Source organism: Camelina sativa, chromosome 20, assembly GCF_000633955.1.
Source record: "Camelina sativa cultivar DH55 chromosome 20, Cs, whole genome shotgun sequence".
In the NCBI taxonomy this organism is placed as follows: Eukaryota; Viridiplantae; Streptophyta; class Magnoliopsida; order Brassicales; family Brassicaceae; genus Camelina; species Camelina sativa.
Genome location: NC_025704.1, coordinates 1,330,696 through 1,352,768, shown reverse-complemented (window position 1 = coordinate 1,352,768; position 22,073 = coordinate 1,330,696). Strand labels below are relative to the sequence as shown.

The 22,073-nt window shown below is 36.9% G+C and overlaps 5 protein-coding genes and 1 non-coding gene across 8 annotated transcripts in view; 3 read left to right on the top strand and 3 right to left on the bottom strand.

Annotated features, from left to right (window-relative positions):
- On the top strand, positions 1,350-6,742 carry LOC104768559 (glucomannan 4-beta-mannosyltransferase 9-like). The gene is made up of 9 exons (XM_010492566.2): positions 1,350-2,016; positions 2,108-2,206; positions 2,297-2,549; positions 5,325-5,435; positions 5,575-5,711; positions 5,795-5,908; positions 6,008-6,207; positions 6,291-6,485; positions 6,578-6,742. The coding sequence occupies exons 1-9, from the start codon at positions 1,684-1,686 to the stop codon at positions 6,738-6,740; spliced, it is 1,605 nt and encodes a 534-aa protein (XP_010490868.1). The 5' UTR covers positions 1,350-1,683; the 3' UTR covers positions 6,741-6,742.
- Positions 7,124-8,767, bottom strand: LOC104772112 (E3 ubiquitin-protein ligase RFWD3-like). The gene has a single exon (XM_010496758.1). It carries the CDS (start codon positions 8,765-8,767, stop codon positions 7,124-7,126), a length of 1,644 nt encoding a protein of 547 aa, XP_010495060.1.
- On the bottom strand, positions 9,022-9,104 carry TRNAL-UAA. Its single transcript has one exon. It is a non-coding gene; the product is annotated as a tRNA-Leu (tRNA).
- On the bottom strand, positions 9,275-11,652 carry LOC104768557 (histone deacetylase HDT3). Its single transcript, XM_010492563.2, has 8 exons — positions 11,522-11,652; positions 11,083-11,153; positions 10,787-11,001; positions 10,610-10,656; positions 10,362-10,516; positions 10,064-10,165; positions 9,826-9,919; positions 9,275-9,724 (listed from the first exon to the last, which is right to left on the bottom strand). Exons 1-8 carry the CDS (start codon positions 11,532-11,534, stop codon positions 9,513-9,515), a joined length of 909 nt encoding a protein of 302 aa, XP_010490865.1. The 5' UTR covers positions 11,535-11,652; the 3' UTR covers positions 9,275-9,512.
- LOC104772069 (serine/threonine-protein kinase CTR1-like) lies at positions 13,999-16,726 on the top strand. Its single transcript, XM_010496722.2, has 6 exons — positions 13,999-14,652; positions 15,054-15,355; positions 15,458-15,599; positions 15,819-15,922; positions 16,046-16,251; positions 16,611-16,726. The coding sequence occupies exons 1-6, from the start codon at positions 13,999-14,001 to the stop codon at positions 16,724-16,726; spliced, it is 1,524 nt and encodes a 507-aa protein (XP_010495024.2).
- Positions 19,625-22,073, top strand: part of LOC104768558 (serine/threonine-protein kinase CTR1-like) — a 10,925-nt gene continuing 8,476 nt past the window's right edge. For 2 of the 3 annotated variants that reach the window (XM_010492565.2, XM_010492564.2), the window contains exons 1-5: positions 19,625-20,456; positions 20,858-21,159; positions 21,262-21,403; positions 21,623-21,726; positions 21,850-22,055. In XM_010492565.2, the coding sequence (XP_010490867.1) occupies positions 19,803-20,456; positions 20,858-21,159; positions 21,262-21,403; positions 21,623-21,726; positions 21,850-22,055 (1,408 nt within the window). In that variant the 5' untranslated portion in view covers positions 19,625-19,802. The remainder of the gene's footprint in view (positions 20,457-20,857; positions 21,160-21,261; positions 21,404-21,622; positions 21,727-21,849; positions 22,056-22,073) is intronic. The other variant, XM_019242235.1, reaches the window with a different exon arrangement.

The window sequence follows — 22,073 nt, the reverse complement described above, 5'->3', positions numbered from 1 at the left end:
TCCTTTAGAGCTTCTGTTCAACTTTGATTGGTCGAAGTATATATAACATAATCATATTTCCACAAAGGTTAGAGGGCGACCATATTTGTTTAAACTTTTGAATACATATAGTGGCGTATAAACTCAAAGCTGAAAACATAGATCACATTAATTTGGATTTCACAAAATTGTGACTCTATGTGTAATGTGTTACCCTATCTATAAATGGACCACTGCATGATTTCCATTTCGTGTACTAAGGATTCGATCATTCTATTATCCTTATTGGAGATGTTGTTCGCTATCTTGTCAACAGACGAGGACAACAATATAAGACATATCCATTTTTTTCCTCGATAAATGAACCAATGGAATCACTCTACTGTTGGAATTTTCCGGTTTCACAAGTCATATGGTTTGTAAAATTTTTGATATACACAGTACACCCATACTGCATAAGTTCTTCATTTTGTTTTGAATAGTATTACAATTAAGAAATGTTATGTAGCCTTTAATAGTTAGTTCTATTTAACAATTACGAGATGAGACATATACAAAATGGCCCAAGCCTTATGACATACAGTATATACAGCACTTAATATTATCGCTAGATGTCAGTCGTAACTTGATTTCATTTTATTTTTTTGACATATTTTTAAAAATTGTTAACAAAAACTTTAATTAGAAATTGAATTTTATAATTAATAAATACTCAAAACATACGGCTATTGTAAAATAATAATTATCAACGTTGACTAGCAATCTGTTTTGACTGAGACGGTCATGTAGTTTAAGGACGCCTAGACGGCTAAACTGTTTAGTTTAACCTTTTTTACATGATTCATAGTTGTTATATAGTATTATAACTAGACAATTACACATCTGAAAGACTGAAATAATACATCTTTGTCACCTCGAGAAAAATGAAAACATTATATAATAATGAACAAAATTCAGAAAATACTAGTACTATTTAAAAAAAAAAATCAGAAAAATAACAATAATTAGTTAAAGATTCCGACTGGACGTCATTAATGTTTGTGTCGTTCAATAATGTTTTGGTAGTTATATAGAAAGAGCAAATTTATGGTTGATGAGCAAAAAAAATTCATTTAATTTCTCTATAACATGTAACAGTATAATAGTATACTAATACGTTCTAGAAAAAAATATATTAAAAAAGAGGAAAATTTAGAGTCTAAAACAATACAAGCAGAAGAAGAAGGCTTTATATAAAGACATTGATCCCTCTTTTATTTCACACACACAACATAACACACACTGTGTGTCTTCTCTATCTCTCTCTGGCTCTCTGCTTCTGTTTCTGTTTTTAGATCTCTCTCCTCTCTTCTTCCTTCTCCTTCTCCACCTTTCATTATCTTTCTTCTCTCTTACTAAACCACTTTAAATACAAGAAAAACAAAACCAAAACACCGAAAGAAAAAAAAGAAAAAGAAATTAAATTCTCCTTTTTCCCGACAATCTGAGTTATTCAGGCAGAGAAGACAGAGATTTTCACCGTAAGGAGCAAAAAACTCTGTCTCTCTGTTTCTGTACTCTGTTTCGTCCTTTGGCTTTGATTTCTAGCATAATCTTCACATTGTTCCCAATTGCGTGTCTCACAAGAAAAACCCCTCATACGGATCTCTAGGGTTCTTTGCTTTTTTCCTCTGTTTTTCTCTTATATCGCCAGAGTAAGAAGAGATGGAGCTTGGAGATTCGACGACGTCTGTGATTCCTGACTCGTTCATGGGATACAGAGACGACCTAACAACGCAAATGTCAATGGTTTTGAATCAGATACGAGCTCCGTTGATTGTCCCAGTCCTTAGGCTCGCTGTTTACATCTGTTTAACAATGTCGGTGATGCTCTTCGTCGAAAGGGTTTACATGGGAATTGTCATCTCTCTTGTGAAGCTGTTTGGTCGAAAGCCAGACAAACGTTTCAAATATGAAGCGATCAAAGACGACATGGAGCTTGGAAACTCTGTTTATCCTATGGTCCTTGTTCAAATCCCAATGTACAACGAACGAGAGGTCTCCTGACTTTATTCAAGATCCTCTCCTCTCTTTAACTTTTCTTTCTTCCTTGGATTGTTCTTAAACGTTGTTGTTTAAATTAATGTAGGTTTATCAACTATCTATCGGAGCTGCTTGTGGACTCTCATGGCCTTCTGATCGAATCGTCATTCAAGTTCTTGATGATTCCACTGATCCAACCATCAAAGTAAAGCTTCTTTGATTTCAACAAAGATCAGATCTTTCGAAAACCTTTGCAGATGTACTCATAGCTTTCTTGTTGTGGTGACTTTGACAGGATCTAGTGGAGATGGAGTGTAGCAGATGGGCGAGTAAAGGAGTAAACATAAAGTATGAGATCAGAGACAACAGAAACGGATACAAAGCTGGAGCTTTGAAAGAAGGTATGAAGAAGAGTTATGTCAAAAGCTGTGATTACGTTGCAATCTTCGACGCTGATTTCCAACCTGAATCGGATTTTCTCTGGAGAACCGTTCCGTTTCTCCTCCATAACCCAAAGCTTGCTCTTGTTCAAGCTCGCTGGAAATTTGGTAACTCTTCTTTTTTTTTTTTACTTTTTTAACCTCGTTATTTTAACGGTTCTTCTTTTTCTGAGTTACATAGTTTTTGATTTGATCGTTTTGGTCCTTTTTTTTTTGTTAGTGTGGTGTCATGATTGATAAGTAGTGCTAATCAGTAATCAGTACTTATTTAGAAAGTTCGACACGAGTTTGAGATTCGTTTTTTTTTTTCTTTCTCTCAATTACTACTCCCTTTTCAGGCTAAGTACTTTTTTAAAAATGTACAAATTAGTGCAATTATACACAATTTATTAGTTATAATAATTATGAAAATCATCTGATCAATGCTATAATGTTTTTCCTTTTCTGTTTCTTGTGAAATTGCGACTCCTTTTTTTAATGGACGGCTAAAAAAGAGAGGGTAAAGATGAGTCAAATTAATAGGAATGTGTATTACATAAAACACGATAATATATTAACACAATATTATATGATCCTTATATTAAGAGCTCCTTCATACTAATATAAGTATATCAGTAACTTTAAAATTATGAGTTGTTAATAATTTTAATTTAAAATGATATATTTAGAAAAAGAAAGATTTAGTTACATTAATTAGAAGTGTCGGTGGGTGTTTTATTGTGAGGTCCCAATGTAACCTACCTAACGAATCTTGATGTGACGTATCGATTTTGTTCGTGAATACTTTTTGTGCTTCTTCTACTACCTTTAAAATATGGAACTACTTTTTCTTCAACTATAAAACCCTTAAATTAATTTATTAGTATGCAATTTAATTTTTAAGGATCCTTGGAGTCATGTAATATCCCTTCTAAACTAATCATATACTTATTTAATAGGAACAAAACATTTGGAAAAAATCTAAGTAAACATCAACAAATATATAAATAAGTCCATACTATAATGTCTTTTTGGTCATTTATAATTGGTATGTCTGCAAGAGTTGGTGAATATTTGGTATTAGTGTTTTGGCTTTTTCTTCCAAGAAATTGATTTTTGTCGAAGCAATATGTTTCTTTCCCACTCATTTCAACATACAGTAGTAGTAATGTTTCTCCAAATACTTTTATAAGTCAATAAAACTATCTGTCAATAAATTGTTCCACCTATAGACTGATAACTTCTGGCACTCTTAAAAGCTGTCACTCTTATTTGTTTTTTAACCCAAAAATTCACTGGAAATACAAAAAAAACAAACAAGAAATGTTTAGAAATAGTTTCTGATCAAAACTAGATTAGAGAGAGTTTAGTAGTGGAATTGCATCACTGGCAGGCATCGTCGTCGTGTCCCATAATTGAGTGCAGAGAACATATTGGGAAGTGTAGGGTCATAGGGGTAATGTTCTTGTCATTTAGTAAAAATTAGTATGGGTAGATTAGTCAATTTTTACTAGATCCGCCACGTTGAGTAGCTAGACACCTTCCATCTCCCTCGTCCATGTGCAACAACGAGGGGTCACCTAGAGACCATTAGCTGCTCTCTCTTCTCTCTAACTTGTCTCTGTCACTCTCACTCTCACACCACTCACTTTTTTTATGTAAATATTTTTTGTTTGTTTTTTTATTTTAAAATTCAGATCCTGATACGAGTATACGACCAATAATTGATACTTTAATTTNTCTACCTTTAAAATATGGAACTACTTTTTCTTCAACTATAAAACCCTTAAATTAATTTATTAGTATGCAATTTAATTTTTAAGGATCCTTGGAGTCATGTAATATCCCTTCTAAACTAATCATATACTTATTTAATAGGAACAAAACATTTGGAAAAAATCTAAGTAAACATCAACAAATATATAAATAAGTCCATACTATAATGTCTTTTTGGTCATTTATAATTGGTATGTCTGCAAGAGTTGGTGAATATTTGGTATTAGTGTTTTGGCTTTTTCTTCCAAGAAATTGATTTTTGTCGAAGCAATATGTTTCTTTCCCACTCATTTCAACATACAGTAGTAGTAATGTTTCTCCAAATACTTTTATAAGTCAATAAAACTATCTGTCAATAAATTGTTCCACCTATAGACTGATAACTTCTGGCACTCTTAAAAGCTGTCACTCTTATTTGTTTTTTAACCCAAAAATTCACTGGAAATACAAAAAAAACAAACAAGAAATGTTTAGAAATAGTTTCTGATCAAAACTAGATTAGAGAGAGTTTAGTAGTGGAATTGCATCACTGGCAGGCATCGTCGTCGTGTCCCATAATTGAGTGCAGAGAACATATTGGGAAGTGTAGGGTCATAGGGGTAATGTTCTTGTCATTTAGTAAAAATTAGTATGGGTAGATTAGTCAATTTTTACTAGATCCGCCACGTTGAGTAGCTAGACACCTTCCATCTCCCTCGTCCATGTGCAACAACGAGGGGTCACCTAGAGACCATTAGCTGCTCTCTCTTCTCTCTAACTTGTCTCTGTCACTCTCACTCTCACACCACTCACTTTTTTTATGTAAATATTTTTTGTTTGTTTTTTTATTTTAAAATTCAGATCCTGATACGAGTATACGACCAATAATTGATACTTTAATTTGTTTAATCATGCTATTAGAAGAGAGAAACTACCAAAGTCATGTGACAAAATCTAAAAGAGCTGTTGTGGTCTAATTGGGCATGTTGATGAGAGCTAGCTAGCTGTCTTATTAAAGTTTTCATAATTGAGAACATTGATTTCCAATTTCACCAACTTGTTTATTAATGTCTTTCATTAATGGGAGTATCCACATTTATTGTTTTGCTATACAAAATAAATTTACTCAACTTTTTTAATGTTTTCCAGTAAATTCGGATGAATGTTTGATGACAAGGATGCAAGAAATGTCTTTGGACTATCATTTTACCGTCGAACAAGAAGTTGGTTCTTCTACTTACGCTTTCTTCGGATTCAACGGTACTACTACTATTTTTAGAATTTTAAATATATTTTCGTTATATTGAAAGCCTTTTAACAAAAAAAAAATATATTTTCGTTATTAACATTTTGAGTTTCCTTAGTCGTGAATGTGTTTGGTTTTTCGATAACTTTATAGGGACTGCGGGAATATGGAGAATATCAGCATTGAACGAAGCTGGTGGTTGGAAAGATAGAACGACCGTGGAAGATATGGATTTGGCCGTGCGAGCTAGTCTCAAGGGTTGGAAGTTCTTGTACCTCGGTTCTTTGAAGGTATATATATAATAGTACTATTGTTTATAGAGACTGGTTGATTTGTATATAATGTTATTAATATGGGTTTTTAACTACTATAGGTAAAAAACGAGTTACCAAGTACATTCAAGGCATATAGGTATCAACAGCACAGATGGTCATGTGGTCCAGCTAATCTTTTCAGGAAAATGGCATTTGAAATCATGACCAATAAGGTTTCCTTCTAAACTGATCTCTAGATATGACATAACCAAATTAAAATCGGTTAAGATTAAACCGGGATTTTTCTTTTTCTCTCTGTTTTTGTTTGGCAGAACGTGACTCTATGGAAGAAAGTTCATGTGATATATAGCTTCTTCGTGGTTAGGAAGCTAGTAGCACACATTGTTACTTTCATCTTCTACTGTGTGATCTTACCAGCTACGGTTCTTGTACCGGAAGTTTCTGTACCCAAGTGGGGAGCGGTTTACATTCCTTCAGTGATTACTCTGCTCAACGCAGTTGGGACACCGAGGTAAAAGACAGTTCCGAGAAGTTTCTTGCGGTTTGTGTTTGTTTAGGCTCTTATTGTTGTTGGTTTACATGTGTTTTATATAGGTCGCTGCATCTTATGGTGTTTTGGATTCTGTTCGAGAATGTGATGTCTCTTCACAGAACTAAAGCTACCTTCATTGGTTTACTCGAAGGAGGAAGAGTTAACGAGTGGATTGTTACTGAGAAACTCGGAGATCTTAAGGCTAAATCTTCCGGCAAGACTCCAAAGAAGCTTCTTCGTTTTAGATTCGGAGATAGGTAAAACATTCTAAACCGGTTCTTTTGATTTGATTTTGGTTAGTGCTAAACCGTATCAAACCAGTTCTAATAGTGTGTCTTTTTTTTGGCAGGATTCATGTGTTGGAACTCGGTGTAGGAATGTATCTGTTATTTGTGGGATGTTATGACGTGTTTTTTGGGAAGAATCATTATTATCTGTACCTTTTCGCGCAAGCAATCGCGTTCTTCATTGCGGGATTTGGACAAATTGGGACGATTGTGCCTAACCATTGAAGGGGGAAAAGGAGTTTTCGAGCGACGCGGGATGCTTGAGAATAAAAAGATGATTTTCTTTTTCTTTTTTTTTTTGGCTTCGTTATTTAAAATTCTTGTTGGTGTGAATAGAGAGAGAGAGATTTGATGATACCATTTGTTACAGAAGATGGTGTGTGTAGTGTTGAAAGATATGGATACTTATAGTATAAAGAAGAAATATACTTTGATGGGATTTTTCAGATTCCTCAAAGGGCATTTAGATTATTGACTTTATCGCAAGACTAATAAAAGAACTCAACTGATCAAAGAAATTAGCATTACAAGAAAATGGTAACTTCCTTATTTTGTTCTGCTTTTTTTACAATAAACGATTTTGACACTTTGTATCCTTACAAGAATGATTAATTCCTAAGAAGTTGGAACCTATCATCAGTTAAGAGACCGAGCAGACCCGAACCATTGAGGTGAGCGTATTTCACGTCTTGAAGCAGATGAGGACTTGACAATGCAAACCGTTGAGAGACAGTAAAAGAGGAAGGATCTTGCAAGATGAGCTCTCGAGTGGAGTCATCATAAGATGCAAAAAGTTGTCTCCTTTCCATACCAAAATCTATAATAGCTGTTTTTGGCAAGATGATGGTTTTTACAATAGCTTGTGTTGATGACTGTTTCTGAGAATAAGTACCATCAACTCTTCTCTTGAGACCAACATGAAATCCATATACACCATCAGTACTATTAACCGCTGGGATTGTATTATCAGAAGATTCAGCTCTCCGTCTATAAGTGGCAACCACATGACTGGTGCGAGGACAATACGAGGAGGCTGTGCATGTTCCTAAGTTTCTTGTTTCAGAAACCAATGTTGGCTTTCCCTCACTGCCACTAATGTTCCACTGACACAGCCCGGTGGAAGAAGCGGATAAGAGCTCACCGCCGACATCAGAAGTTGGAGTGGAATATGCAGAGAGATGATGGATAGTATGAACTGGATTGCTTGTCACGCCAGCCAAGGATGCTAAAGGTCTCTTGTTTTGACGCATATCAAATACTAAAACTGTTCCATTCTGTAGTCCAGCATAAACATGGTGACAACTGTTGAGATCCCAAGAACAAGACAAAGGTGCAGCAGGTAGATGATCATAAGACAAGACAGTGTTGTGACTATCCAAGCTTATGAAAGATAAATTTTTCCCCAGAGAACCAAATACAGCTAGCCCGTTATTGTGAGGCGAAAGGCGAAGATCTTGAATAGCTCTAGTTGTACGAGGCAACAAAATGTCATCATCAATCTTACCAGTATGTAAGTTGATTTGCGTAAGCACAAACGTTCCACCACTTCCTGAGAGCCTACGGGCCAACAACAGATTCTGTCTGCCACCATTTATTTCAAATATACGGCCACCATTAACTAACACTTCTTTATGATGTTTAAAGCTGTAAGAAGGTTCATCATGTCCATGACGATCTTGATACATCTTCTTCCTCAGATTAGTAATCTCTAATCGTAACTCTGCTTTTTTTTCTCTCCATCGAGCTTCTTTGTTACTCAAACTCCTAGTCTTCTCTTCTACTGAACTTAACTTGGCCTCGAGAGATACGATTCTCTTTTGTCCTTCATCATCAACCGCAGCAATCTTTGATGCGTAGATTTTGACAACATCTTTAAAGCTACATGCTCTGTTGCATTGGGGACACTTTCCTGAACTTGGACGAAGTTGTAACCACTTGTTGATGCAAGAAAACCCATACAAGTGTCCACAGGGAAGACAAGAGACTTGGTGTTCGCCACCGTTGGTCCAAACTTCCATGCAGATCGAACAGCGTGATTCTATATCCTCCTGCGATCCTGAAGACGATGATGAAGAAACAACATTGGACGAACTTTTCTGATGCTCTCTCTCATTGAGTGAAACCCTAGTTGAGGCTGTCACATTCACATGGATGTATCCCCTGGTTTGAGGTTCGGTTTGGTCATCATATTCTTCTTCTACGACTCTTGTTATTCCGGTAGGATTGAAGACGTAACGCCGGATGTGCGGCATTAGGGCAAAACCCAAACGAATGGCTGAACCAGAAGGCAAGATCACGATGCAGAAAGCTAAGCCTCAATTTGTCACATACAAACAGAGCAATCTTATTAGTGACATATATATACTAACGATGCTTTTAGCGATGAAACACACTTTACCAAATTGAACCAAAAAAAAGGAAAAAGTGACACTAACAAATAAAAGGAAAATTACCCAAAAGTCAATGAAAAGTGGAAACGATAAGGAAAAAATAAATTAGGAATTATTGCAGGCTGTGGGGTTCGAACCCACGCGCACTTATGTGCAGAAGAACTTAAGTCTTCCCCCTTAACCACTCGGGCAAACCTGCTTGTTGTTAATTTCATCTTCATAAATTATAACTATAGGCAAATTGACATGTTTGCACGTCTAAAATACGCGACATCTAATATCCTTCTTTTCGGGCCCATTGGGAAGCTAATGGATAAAAGATTTAGAGTTTTGGTCAAAGAATTTCAAAAATCAGGTTTTTACTAGAAAAGCCTCCAAAAAGACTTCTAATAATATATATCCATATTAGCAGCACTAAACACAAACCAAGGTTTAGCAAAGTTTTCAAAATACCGAAACGATTAAGAAAAAGTTGAAACGCCTGAGAAAAAAAGACCAACTAAAACTGACTCACTCGCAAGTTCCAGTTTTGAACACCAACAGGCATCAAAGTTCTAAAGAAGATATTATAAAGACTAGTCATCGAGCTTCTTTCCTCTTATGATTTTCAAGCAGCTGCACTGTGTTTCGCCTTTGTGTGAGACTGCAACCCCATTTCCGAAGTAAAGGTTCTGCTGCATGAATTGCACCCAAACGCTCCTGCAGACTTTGGTGTCTGCTGCTTCTTCGACGACTCTCCATTGCTGCTTCCACCAGAATTCTTACCCGCCTGTTTTGATGGATGAGGAGTTGCAATGTGGACATGCGGCTTCTTAGACTCTGTTTTTATTGTCACAATGTTTTCAGTTAAACCAATCCATCTTTCTTTCTGTTAAAAAACAAGGATTTAACGAGGAGATTGGTAAAAAGGATTTAATCACCTGTTTTCTGAGGAGTTACAAACTTAGCCTTCTTGTTGGAAGCAGTATTCTTTGAGGAGTTGGCTTCTGCAGACCTCTTCTTGGATTCTTCAGGCTATTCATAAACCAAGAAAATTTAGATATCCGGTTTTAGTTTGACCACACAAGCAGCGAAATTGCTCCCAAGGAAGGGTATTAAGTCAGAACAAATATACGTTTACTCATCAACGAGCAGATAAATAGAGAAATATACGCTTACCTTTTTTGGGGTGTCCTCCTCCTCTGAGTCATCTTCATCGTCGTCAGATGAGTCATCTTCATCTTCTTCATCACTGTCAACTTCAGCAGTAACCTTCTTTTCCTGAAAAGAAGCAGCAGCAGCGATGATAAGGATTAAAGAATCAAGAGAATGGGATAGAACAGAAATACACATTATTGTTCATGTGGAAAATGCAAACATAAAAGTGACAGGCGTACACTGCTTATAATTTTAACATGTCACTAAGCCTAAGTTAAATTCTACAGCAATTGAGTCAGTAGTTTATAAATAGAGGTACCTCCTCATCTCCAGATTCGTCAGAAGACTCCTCCTCATCATCTGAAGAGTCCTCCTCACTGTCATCTTCGTCATCATCTTCCTGGGCTTTGACTTCTGCATTTGGCAATTGAAAGTTCACCTGTTTCACACCTGATGCTGCAACAGCTGGCTCAGCTAAGACCACATCAAAGTATAAGAGATTAGCATCCTTAAATAAAAACTAAAATCAGATAAACTAGACACAATTTGATAAAACTCCCCACTCACCTTTGTCACTAGCAACCGCAGGTTCATCATCATCATCAGAAGCCTCAGTAAGACGGACAAAGAGAGTGAAGGAAAAAAAAGAGAGTAAAACAACGATTTCCAAAATCATATTCATCAACAAGCTTGTAAGGTTTAAGCAAATATAACAAACAGATATTGAAATAGTATAAAGGATATGGATCAGATGCATCAACTTTGTAACCAGTGAAGAAAACACTCCCATTCTTCCAATTGTGAGACAGATCAAAATCCTTTTCCAAGACAAGCTCCGTGGAAAGCTGAGGAAACTTGTCATGAGAGAGGTTCCCAATAATAAGCTTTTCACCTCCAACAACTTTCACGAAAAGCTGAATCGGTTCCTTCACATTGTTCTTACTCTCTCCCAAAGCAGCCTTCAATAAGATAAATAAAAACGTCACTGTAAAATACATTGTTACAACAACTCAAAAATCAAGCTCGCAATTCAACAGTACCTGTGAGATGTGCACGAGCATATCTTCCCCAGGATTCACACGAAGTGGTGCGTTAGGCTTAACTTCAACACCTGCAAACGCATAAATAGTACAACAAAATCAACAAATCTTCCACAAATCCATCATTTCGAACCATTCAAAAGTACCAAATCCCCGAGACATGGAATCCAAAAGCCTCTACTCAATTCTGTTTTCAATTTCAGCAACGAAACTAGAAATATCGGAGTTAAAACCTAGACTAAACACCAAATACTGACAAATCTCATCTCTCGTTACTCATCTGAACAGCTAACCAAACGATTCGAGAGAAGAAACAGTGAAAAAGCGGAAAAAAAATGTGAAACCAGAAGATGAAAAGCCCTAACAAGTGCCCGAAACGAAGCTTATAAACGGAAGAAGAAGAAGAAGAAGACGAAGTAAGAGAGGGAAACGATTTTACCCCAGAACTCCATTGTCGTGAGAGGTAGTGTGAGCTTGAAGGCGACGATGCGACGAAGAAGAAGAAGGTTCTAGAGCGATTCGTCTCTCCAGAGCGGTTCTAGGGCGTATGAAGTTGAAAGGGCCGTCTGATGAAATTTATTTAATGAGAGAGCAAAGGGGATTTTAGTGATTGTCTGTTACGCGGACCACTCGATGGTTTGTGTGTACTGCTCATGTATTGGGCTTAGGGTTTTAAAGCCCAGTATTTAAGCCCATCTTTATTAACCGACTTTTAATTTAACGGTGTCAGGGAGGACGGATTGTAACGGACTTATTTGACTGACGGAGATTTCGTTTGGTCAGGCGTTTTCGTCAACACTATTCAAAATTCCCACGGTCAGATGGAGCATCATTTACCTTAATGCCCTCTCAAGGTAAAAGCTGTTTTATACTACAGTAAAATTACTAACCATGAATGAATCACAAATTTAAATCTTTTTTCCTAATCCATAGAAAAACGAAAACCAGTTAACAAAATCTATGGAGTGTATATATGATAATAACATTAAGTACGGTCCAACTACGGATAATTAAATGGGATAGTTGCACGAGTGGGAATTAAGCAGCAATAGACTACCAAATCTTAAATAATCTCAACTAAACTAATTGATTACACACTAGTTAAAAAAAGTTAAGTAATACGTAACCCAAAATTTTGTCTAAGTATTCCACAACGTACCTTTATATATTCAGCAGCCGTGATATATTTTTAAAATAATACAAAAGGAGAAGAAAAAACAAAAGAAGAAGAAGCAACTTACTGGAAAAAAAAAAAACTACGGCTAAAAAAAAATCAAGTTAATGACAAAAATGCGGTGAGTGCATTGAACCTGGCAGTATTCGATGAACCTTAGTATTTATTTTATTGTCCAAGTTGCGTTGATAACTTGATTGATAAATTAATGACAGCTCATTGACTATCTCCGGAAAAAAAATCTGAAAAATCTTTAGGGATAGAAGAATTTTATCTTGACTTAATTAGTAGATTAATTATAGAACTAATTTAAATAGACTAATACAGTAATACTACTAAAACTGACCTAATAATTCCATACATTAAACCTAAACGTAAATTTAATTGTTACCCACAATTCACTATAAATTGTATAATTACTGTAATTAGTGTTTTGTCCATTCAAATTCACTGTAAAAACAACGTTAACGCTTCTTTTTCAATATTAGCTAGAGTTTTTATTTGCCGTATCAACAACATTCAATACGTGTTTAAGGTGGTGCTTCCAAGATCAAAAATACAAAAATCTTATTTGTTTACGTCAATTTTAGCAAATTATACGAATACAATCTTATTTATCTACTACAAAAAAACTACATTATCATAAACAAAAATATTTGTTTGTTTGTCAACGATCCAACATAAAGAAAAAGAAGAAAGATTTAAGATGCATGCATAATAGAAGACGTAACAGGCATAAAACACGAATGTTTGAATAGACAAAAGAATATAAAGACACAAGAGCCCATCCATTTTTGCTTACACGAATACATCCCCCTCAACCCCCAACAAAATACTACTATTGTATATATATACTAGATAAACTTTACAACGTTGAATTATGGAGATTCAGAAAGCTTTTTTTGATGTTGTATGTTAGACTAAAAAGTGAATTAAATCAAATGTCACGTATTCAGATTGGTATAAGAAATATAACCAAAACTTTTGCAGAGATTGTAATCTCAATTCCATATATAGAAATACTTTGGATCTTATTCAAGTGGGCATGCAACATGGTTTAGTCTATAACACGTGAGCATGTTCCTCTTTTTAGCTTTGTTTCCTCTTTGAAACGGTCACTACCTATGGAGTGATTATGGGTTAATTGATGTAGAAGAATAAACTCGGGGAGATATAGCTTTTGAACTTTTAATTCGGGGGGCAACTGGCATTGAACTTTTTTTTCGGGGACATATAGACTGGGGTAAAGAACGGGCTCTATCTGACTCGATACGATAGTTCTGGTGGGGAAATAGGCCGTCGGCCCTATGTTTTACATTAGTATCTTCCAATCTCAGTTGCATTCTACCCAAAAGAAAATACACAAATCGATTGCTTAAACTTTTCATGGTGGTTAAAATAAAATTACAAAATTTGTTTTGGAAAAAATGTCAAAGTTCCATAAAAAAGGGGGGAAATGAGAGGGAATATAACGAAATTATCAACAGAAACGCCACCGAGTTAAAAGTTCTCTCATTAGTTTATATACAAAATTAAAATTAAAAAATTCCAATTTCCATTAGAGAGAGAGAGAAGAGAATTTTTATTAAACAAAAAGTAAAGAAGAAAAAATATGAAAAACTAGAGAGAGAAACAAGTGGCTAGCTCAGCCGAATTTTTTTTCTTCAACAATGGCGGTTTCCTAGGGTTTGAAGCTTATATGATCGGAGACATCATCACTCATCTAGATCGCCGTAACTTCCATGGAAATGCCCGGTAGAAGATCTAATTACACTTTGCTTAGTCAATTTTCCGACGATCAAGTCTCTGTTTCCGTCACCGGAGCTCCTCCGCCGCACTATGACTCTTTGTCCAGCGAGAACAGGAGCGCAAGCAACAATAACAGCGGGAACAACGGGAAAAACAAGGCGGATAGAAGCGGATTTGATTGGGATCCTAACGGCGGCGGTGGTGGTGGTGGTGATCATAGGTTGAGTAATCAGCCGAATCGTGTTGGGAATAATAATATGTATGCTTCGTCGCTAGGGTTACAGAGGCAATCGAGTGGGAGTAGTTTTGGTGAGAGCTCTTTGTCTGGGGATTATTATATGCCTACGCTTTCTGCGGCGGCTAACGAGATCGAATCTGTTGGATTTCCTCAAGACGATGAGTTTAGGCTTGGTTTTGGTGGAGATTTGAGGATACAGATGACGGCAGACTCGGCTGGGGGTTCTTCATCTGGGAAGAGCTGGGCGCAGCAGACGGAGGAGAGTTATCAGTTGCAGCTTGCTTTGGCGTTACGCCTTTCGTCCGAGGCTACTTGCGCTGACGATCCGAATTTTCTGGATCCTGTGCCGGACGAATCTGCTTTGAGGACTTCTCCAAGTTCAGCCGAAACCGTTTCACATCGTTTCTGGGTATTGGTTTTGATTGATTGCCTTTTGTTCGTTCCTGTTTAGCTTTGTTTCGCTAAATTCTTGAATCTTGGTTATACCTCCGAAGTTTCAGTTAGATCTCCCTACCAAGCGTTGAAAAGATCCCAAGGAATTAGTAAAGAGATCTGGGGTTATTATTAGAAATTTTAAAGGTTTAGGGGGTTGGGATTATCAATATGTCTGTTTGGAATGAGTTGCTCAGGATAGGTCACTGTGCAATCAGATGTGGAGTAGGGACTGTGTTTGTTTATTGGCAGATCAGGAACATGCAGCTGATTTAGTGATTTTTGTTTGTTGGCAGTTCTGATTTTCTAAAAATGCGCCTATTTATGAATTGTGAATGATTGAGAAAGAGAATGAGTCTTTTTGGTTTACTGTATCAGGTTAATGGCTGTTTATCGTACTATGATAAAGTTCCTGATGGGTTTTACATGATGAATGGTCTGGATCCATATATTTGGACCTTATGCATTGATCTGCATGAAAGTGGCCGTATCCCTTCAATTGAATCATTAAGAGCTGTTGATTCCGGTGTTGACTCTTCGCTTGAAGCGATCATAGTCGATAGGCGTAGTGATCCAGCCTTCAAGGAACTTCACAATAGAGTCCACGACATATCATGTAGCTGCATAACCACAAAAGAGGTTGTTGATCAGCTGGCAAAGCTTATCTGCAATCGTATGGGGTTTGTACTCACACAATCCCTTACAATCTCTTTGAAGTTATAATTTATATCTTCCTGTGATTTCTCACATTGCTTGGTAATCGTTAATTCTCGGCTCCTCAGGGGTCCAGTTATCATGGGGGAAGATGAGTTGGTTCCCATGTGGAAGGAGTGCATTGATGGTCTAAAAGAAATCTTTAAAGTGGTGGTTCCCATAGGTAGCCTCTCTGTTGGACTCTGCAGACATCGAGCTTTACTCTTCAAAGTGAGATCCCAACTTTGGTGTTATTCCTATGACATTTGAGAGATACCTTTTGAAATGATCATAGAAATTATTTCGCTTCATCCATTTGTTTGTATTGTAATACATGTTAAGAAAGTTGCTTGAGAAAAGTGGTGCTATTGGCTAGAAAAACACCAGGTTACTGGTAGTTGAATATTTGAAAGAAAAAAAATGCTTATACCTCCCACTTGGTGCATGCAGGTACTGGCTGACATTATTGATTTACCCTGTCGAATTGCAAAGGGATGCAAATATTGTAATAGAGATGATGCCGCATCTTGCCTTGTCAGGTTTGGGCTTGATAGGTATGATACAAGTGGTTGCGAAAGAGCCTTTATTTTCCTATTTTCTTTGCTTTCTGTTTCTGTAAAAACATTCCTAGCCCAAACTATTAGGTTGATGATTGGGAAAGTTTGTTTTGGTTTCAGGGAGTACCTGGTTGATTTAGTAGGGAAGCCAGGTCACTTATGGGAGCCCGATTCCTTGCTAAATGGTCCATCATCTATATCAATTTCTTCACCTTTGCGGTTTCCACGACCCAAGCCAGTTGAACCCGCAGTCGATTTTAGATTACTAGCCAAACAATATTTCACCGACAGCCAGTCTCTTAATCTTGTTTTCGATCCTGCATCAGGTATTCCCAATAGAGAAAACCTTTGTTAACTTTTTGCATGCTGCTTACATCTCGTTTTATATTTCCCCTACAAGTGGAATCTCCTATCATTTATGGTATTTCTTGATCATGTCTTCGATATCCGAAGGGTTAGTAGTCTTAGAATGTTTCTATTGTTTGTTTTCTTGTCTCATTTTAATTTTAGTGGTTTTGTGGATGTTGGTGTGTGTATGTGTGTGGGTTGGTGGGTGCTTCGCCTAGTGATATTAAAGGTTAAACTTGTTGACTGCTGTTCAAGCGTATCAATTTTAGTGCATTTATGTGTAAGACTTGTCTTCTGGACTCTGGTTTCTTATATCTGCTTGTTTGAATGGTTGTAGATGATATGGGATTCTCANACTCCCATTCTTCCAATTGTGAGACAGATCAAAATCCTTTTCCAAGACAAGCTCCGTGGAAAGCTGAGGAAACTTGTCATGAGAGAGGTTCCCAATAATAAGCTTTTCACCTCCAACAACTTTCACGAAAAGCTGAATCGGTTCCTTCACATTGTTCTTACTCTCTCCCAAAGCAGCCTTCAATAAGATAAATAAAAACGTCACTGTAAAATACATTGTTACAACAACTCAAAAATCAAGCTCGCAATTCAACAGTACCTGTGAGATGTGCACGAGCATATCTTCCCCAGGATTCACACGAAGTGGTGCGTTAGGCTTAACTTCAACACCTGCAAACGCATAAATAGTACAACAAAATCAACAAATCTTCCACAAATCCATCATTTCGAACCATTCAAAAGTACCAAATCCCCGAGACATGGAATCCAAAAGCCTCTACTCAATTCTGTTTTCAATTTCAGCAACGAAACTAGAAATATCGGAGTTAAAACCTAGACTAAACACCAAATACTGACAAATCTCATCTCTCGTTACTCATCTGAACAGCTAACCAAACGATTCGAGAGAAGAAACAGTGAAAAAGCGGAAAAAAAATGTGAAACCAGAAGATGAAAAGCCCTAACAAGTGCCCGAAACGAAGCTTATAAACGGAAGAAGAAGAAGAAGAAGACGAAGTAAGAGAGGGAAACGATTTTACCCCAGAACTCCATTGTCGTGAGAGGTAGTGTGAGCTTGAAGGCGACGATGCGACGAAGAAGAAGAAGGTTCTAGAGCGATTCGTCTCTCCAGAGCGGTTCTAGGGCGTATGAAGTTGAAAGGGCCGTCTGATGAAATTTATTTAATGAGAGAGCAAAGGGGATTTTAGTGATTGTCTGTTACGCGGACCACTCGATGGTTTGTGTGTACTGCTCATGTATTGGGCTTAGGGTTTTAAAGCCCAGTATTTAAGCCCATCTTTATTAACCGACTTTTAATTTAACGGTGTCAGGGAGGACGGATTGTAACGGACTTATTTGACTGACGGAGATTTCGTTTGGTCAGGCGTTTTCGTCAACACTATTCAAAATTCCCACGGTCAGATGGAGCATCATTTACCTTAATGCCCTCTCAAGGTAAAAGCTGTTTTATACTACAGTAAAATTACTAACCATGAATGAATCACAAATTTAAATCTTTTTTCCTAATCCATAGAAAAACGAAAACCAGTTAACAAAATCTATGGAGTGTATATATGATAATAACATTAAGTACGGTCCAACTACGGATAATTAAATGGGATAGTTGCACGAGTGGGAATTAAGCAGCAATAGACTACCAAATCTTAAATAATCTCAACTAAACTAATTGATTACACACTAGTTAAAAAAAGTTAAGTAATACGTAACCCAAAATTTTGTCTAAGTATTCCACAACGTACCTTTATATATTCAGCAGCCGTGATATATTTTTAAAATAATACAAAAGGAGAAGAAAAAACAAAAGAAGAAGAAGCAACTTACTGGAAAAAAAAAAAACTACGGCTAAAAAAAAATCAAGTTAATGACAAAAATGCGGTGAGTGCATTGAACCTGGCAGTATTCGATGAACCTTAGTATTTATTTTATTGTCCAAGTTGCGTTGATAACTTGATTGATAAATTAATGACAGCTCATTGACTATCTCCGGAAAAAAAATCTGAAAAATCTTTAGGGATAGAAGAATTTTATCTTGACTTAATTAGTAGATTAATTATAGAACTAATTTAAATAGACTAATACAGTAATACTACTAAAACTGACCTAATAATTCCATACATTAAACCTAAACGTAAATTTAATTGTTACCCACAATTCACTATAAATTGTATAATTACTGTAATTAGTGTTTTGTCCATTCAAATTCACTGTAAAAACAACGTTAACGCTTCTTTTTCAATATTAGCTAGAGTTTTTATTTGCCGTATCAACAACATTCAATACGTGTTTAAGGTGGTGCTTCCAAGATCAAAAATACAAAAATCTTATTTGTTTACGTCAATTTTAGCAAATTATACGAATACAATCTTATTTATCTACTACAAAAAAACTACATTATCATAAACAAAAATATTTGTTTGTTTGTCAACGATCCAACATAAAGAAAAAGAAGAAAGATTTAAGATGCATGCATAATAGAAGACGTAACAGGCATAAAACACGAATGTTTGAATAGACAAAAGAATATAAAGACACAAGAGCCCATCCATTTTTGCTTACACGAATACATCCCCCTCAACCCCCAACAAAATACTACTATTGTATATATATACTAGATAAACTTTACAACGTTGAATTATGGAGATTCAGAAAGCTTTTTTTGATGTTGTATGTTAGACTAAAAAGTGAATTAAATCAAATGTCACGTATTCAGATTGGTATAAGAAATATAACCAAAACTTTTGCAGAGATTGTAATCTCAATTCCATATATAGAAATACTTTGGATCTTATTCAAGTGGGCATGCAACATGGTTTAGTCTATAACACGTGAGCATGTTCCTCTTTTTAGCTTTGTTTCCTCTTTGAAACGGTCACTACCTATGGAGTGATTATGGGTTAATTGATGTAGAAGAATAAACTCGGGGAGATATAGCTTTTGAACTTTTAATTCGGGGGGCAACTGGCATTGAACTTTTTTTTCGGGGACATATAGACTGGGGTAAAGAACGGGCTCTATCTGACTCGATACGATAGTTCTGGTGGGGAAATAGGCCGTCGGCCCTATGTTTTACATTAGTATCTTCCAATCTCAGTTGCATTCTACCCAAAAGAAAATACACAAATCGATTGCTTAAACTTTTCATGGTGGTTAAAATAAAATTACAAAATTTGTTTTGGAAAAAATGTCAAAGTTCCATAAAAAAGGGGGGAAATGAGAGGGAATATAACGAAATTATCAACAGAAACGCCACCGAGTTAAAAGTTCTCTCATTAGTTTATATACAAAATTAAAATTAAAAAATTCCAATTTCCATTAGAGAGAGAGAGAAGAGAATTTTTATTAAACAAAAAGTAAAGAAGAAAAAATATGAAAAACTAGAGAGAGAAACAAGTGGCTAGCTCAGCCGAATTTTTTTTCTTCAACAATGGCGGTTTCCTAGGGTTTGAAGCTTATATGATCGGAGACATCATCACTCATCTAGATCGCCGTAACTTCCATGGAAATGCCCGGTAGAAGATCTAATTACACTTTGCTTAGTCAATTTTCCGACGATCAAGTCTCTGTTTCCGTCACCGGAGCTCCTCCGCCGCACTATGACTCTTTGTCCAGCGAGAACAGGAGCGCCAGCAACAATAACAGCGGGAACAACGGGAAAAACAAGGCGGATAGAAGCGGATTTGATTGGGATCCTAACGGCGGCGGTGGTGGTGGTGGTGATCATAGGTTGAGTAATCAGCCGAATCGTGTTGGGAATAATAATATGTATGCTTCGTCGCTAGGGTTACAGAGGCAATCGAGTGGGAGTAGTTTTGGTGAGAGCTCTTTGTCTGGGGATTATTATATGCCTACGCTTTCTGCGGCGGCTAACGAGATCGAATCTGTTGGATTTCCTCAAGACGATGAGTTTAGGCTTGGTTTTGGTGGAGATTTGAGGATACAGATGACGGCAGACTCGGCTGGGGGTTCTTCATCTGGGAAGAGCTGGGCGCAGCAGACGGAGGAGAGTTATCAGTTGCAGCTTGCTTTGGCGTTACGCCTTTCGTCCGAGGCTACTTGCGCTGACGATCCGAATTTTCTGGATCCTGTGCCGGACGAATCTGCTTTGAGGACTTCTCCAAGTTCAGCCGAAACCGTTTCACATCGTTTCTGGGTATTGGTTTTGATTGATTGCCTTTTGTTCGTTCCTGTTTAGCTTTGTTTCGCTAAATTCTTGAATCTTGGTTATACCTCCGAAGTTTCAGTTAGATCTCCCTACCAAGCGTTGAAAAGATCCCAAGGAATTAGTAAAGAGATCTGGGGTTATTATTAGAAATTTTAAAGGTTTAGGGGGTTGGGATTATCAATATGTCTGTTTGGAATGAGTTGCTCAGGATAGGTCACTGTGCAATCAGATGTGGAGTAGGGACTGTGTTTGTTTATTGGCAGATCAGGAACATGCAGCTGATTTAGTGATTTTTGTTTGTTGGCAGTTCTGATTTTCTAAAAATGCGCCTATTTATGAATTGTGAATGATTGAGAAAGAGAATGAGTCTTTTTGGTTTACTGTATCAGGTTAATGGCTGTTTATCGTACTATGATAAAGTTCCTGATGGGTTTTACATGATGAATGGTCTGGATCCATATATTTGGACCTTATGCATTGATCTGCATGAAAGTGGCCGTATCCCTTCAATTGAATCATTAAGAGCTGTTGATTCCGGTGTTGACTCTTCGCTTGAAGCGATCATAGTCGATAGGCGTAGTGATCCAGCCTTCAAGGAACTTCACAATAGAGTCCACGACATATCATGTAGCTGCATAACCACAAAAGAGGTTGTTGATCAGCTGGCAAAGCTTATCTGCAATCGTATGGGGTTTGTACTCACACAATCCCTTACAATCTCTTTGAAGTTATAATTTATATCTTCCTGTGATTTCTCACATTGCTTGGTAATCGTTAATTCTCGGCTCCTCAGGGGTCCAGTTATCATGGGGGAAGATGAGTTGGTTCCCATGTGGAAGGAGTGCATTGATGGTCTAAAAGAAATCTTTAAAGTGGTGGTTCCCATAGGTAGCCTCTCTGTTGGACTCTGCAGACATCGAGCTTTACTCTTCAAAGTGAGATCCCAACTTTGGTGTTATTCCTATGACATTTGAGAGATACCTTTTGAAATGATCATAGAAATTATTTCGCTTCATCCATTTGTTTGTATTGTAATACATGTTAAGAAAGTTGCTTGAGAAAAGTGGTGCTATTGGCTAGAAAAACACCAGGTTACTGGTAGTTGAATATTTGAAAGAAAAAAAATGCTTATACCTCCCACTTGGTGCATGCAGGTACTGGCTGACATTATTGATTTACCCTGTCGAATTGCAAAGGGATGCAAATATTGTAATAGAGATGATGCCGCATCTTGCCTTGTCAGGTTTGGGCTTGATAGGTATGATACAAGTGGTTGCGAAAGAGCCTTTATTTTCCTATTTTCTTTGCTTTCTGTTTCTGTAAAAACATTCCTAGCCCAAACTATTAGGTTGATGATTGGGAAAGTTTGTTTTGGTTTCAGGGAGTACCTGGTTGATTTAGTAGGGAAGCCAGGTCACTTATGGGAGCCCGATTCCTTGCTAAATGGTCCATCATCTATATCAATTTCTTCACCTTTGCGGTTTCCACGACCCAAGCCAGTTGAACCCGCAGTCGATTTTAGATTACTAGCCAAACAATATTTCACCGACAGCCAGTCTCTTAATCTTGTTTTCGATCCTGCATCAGGTATTCCCAATAGAGAAA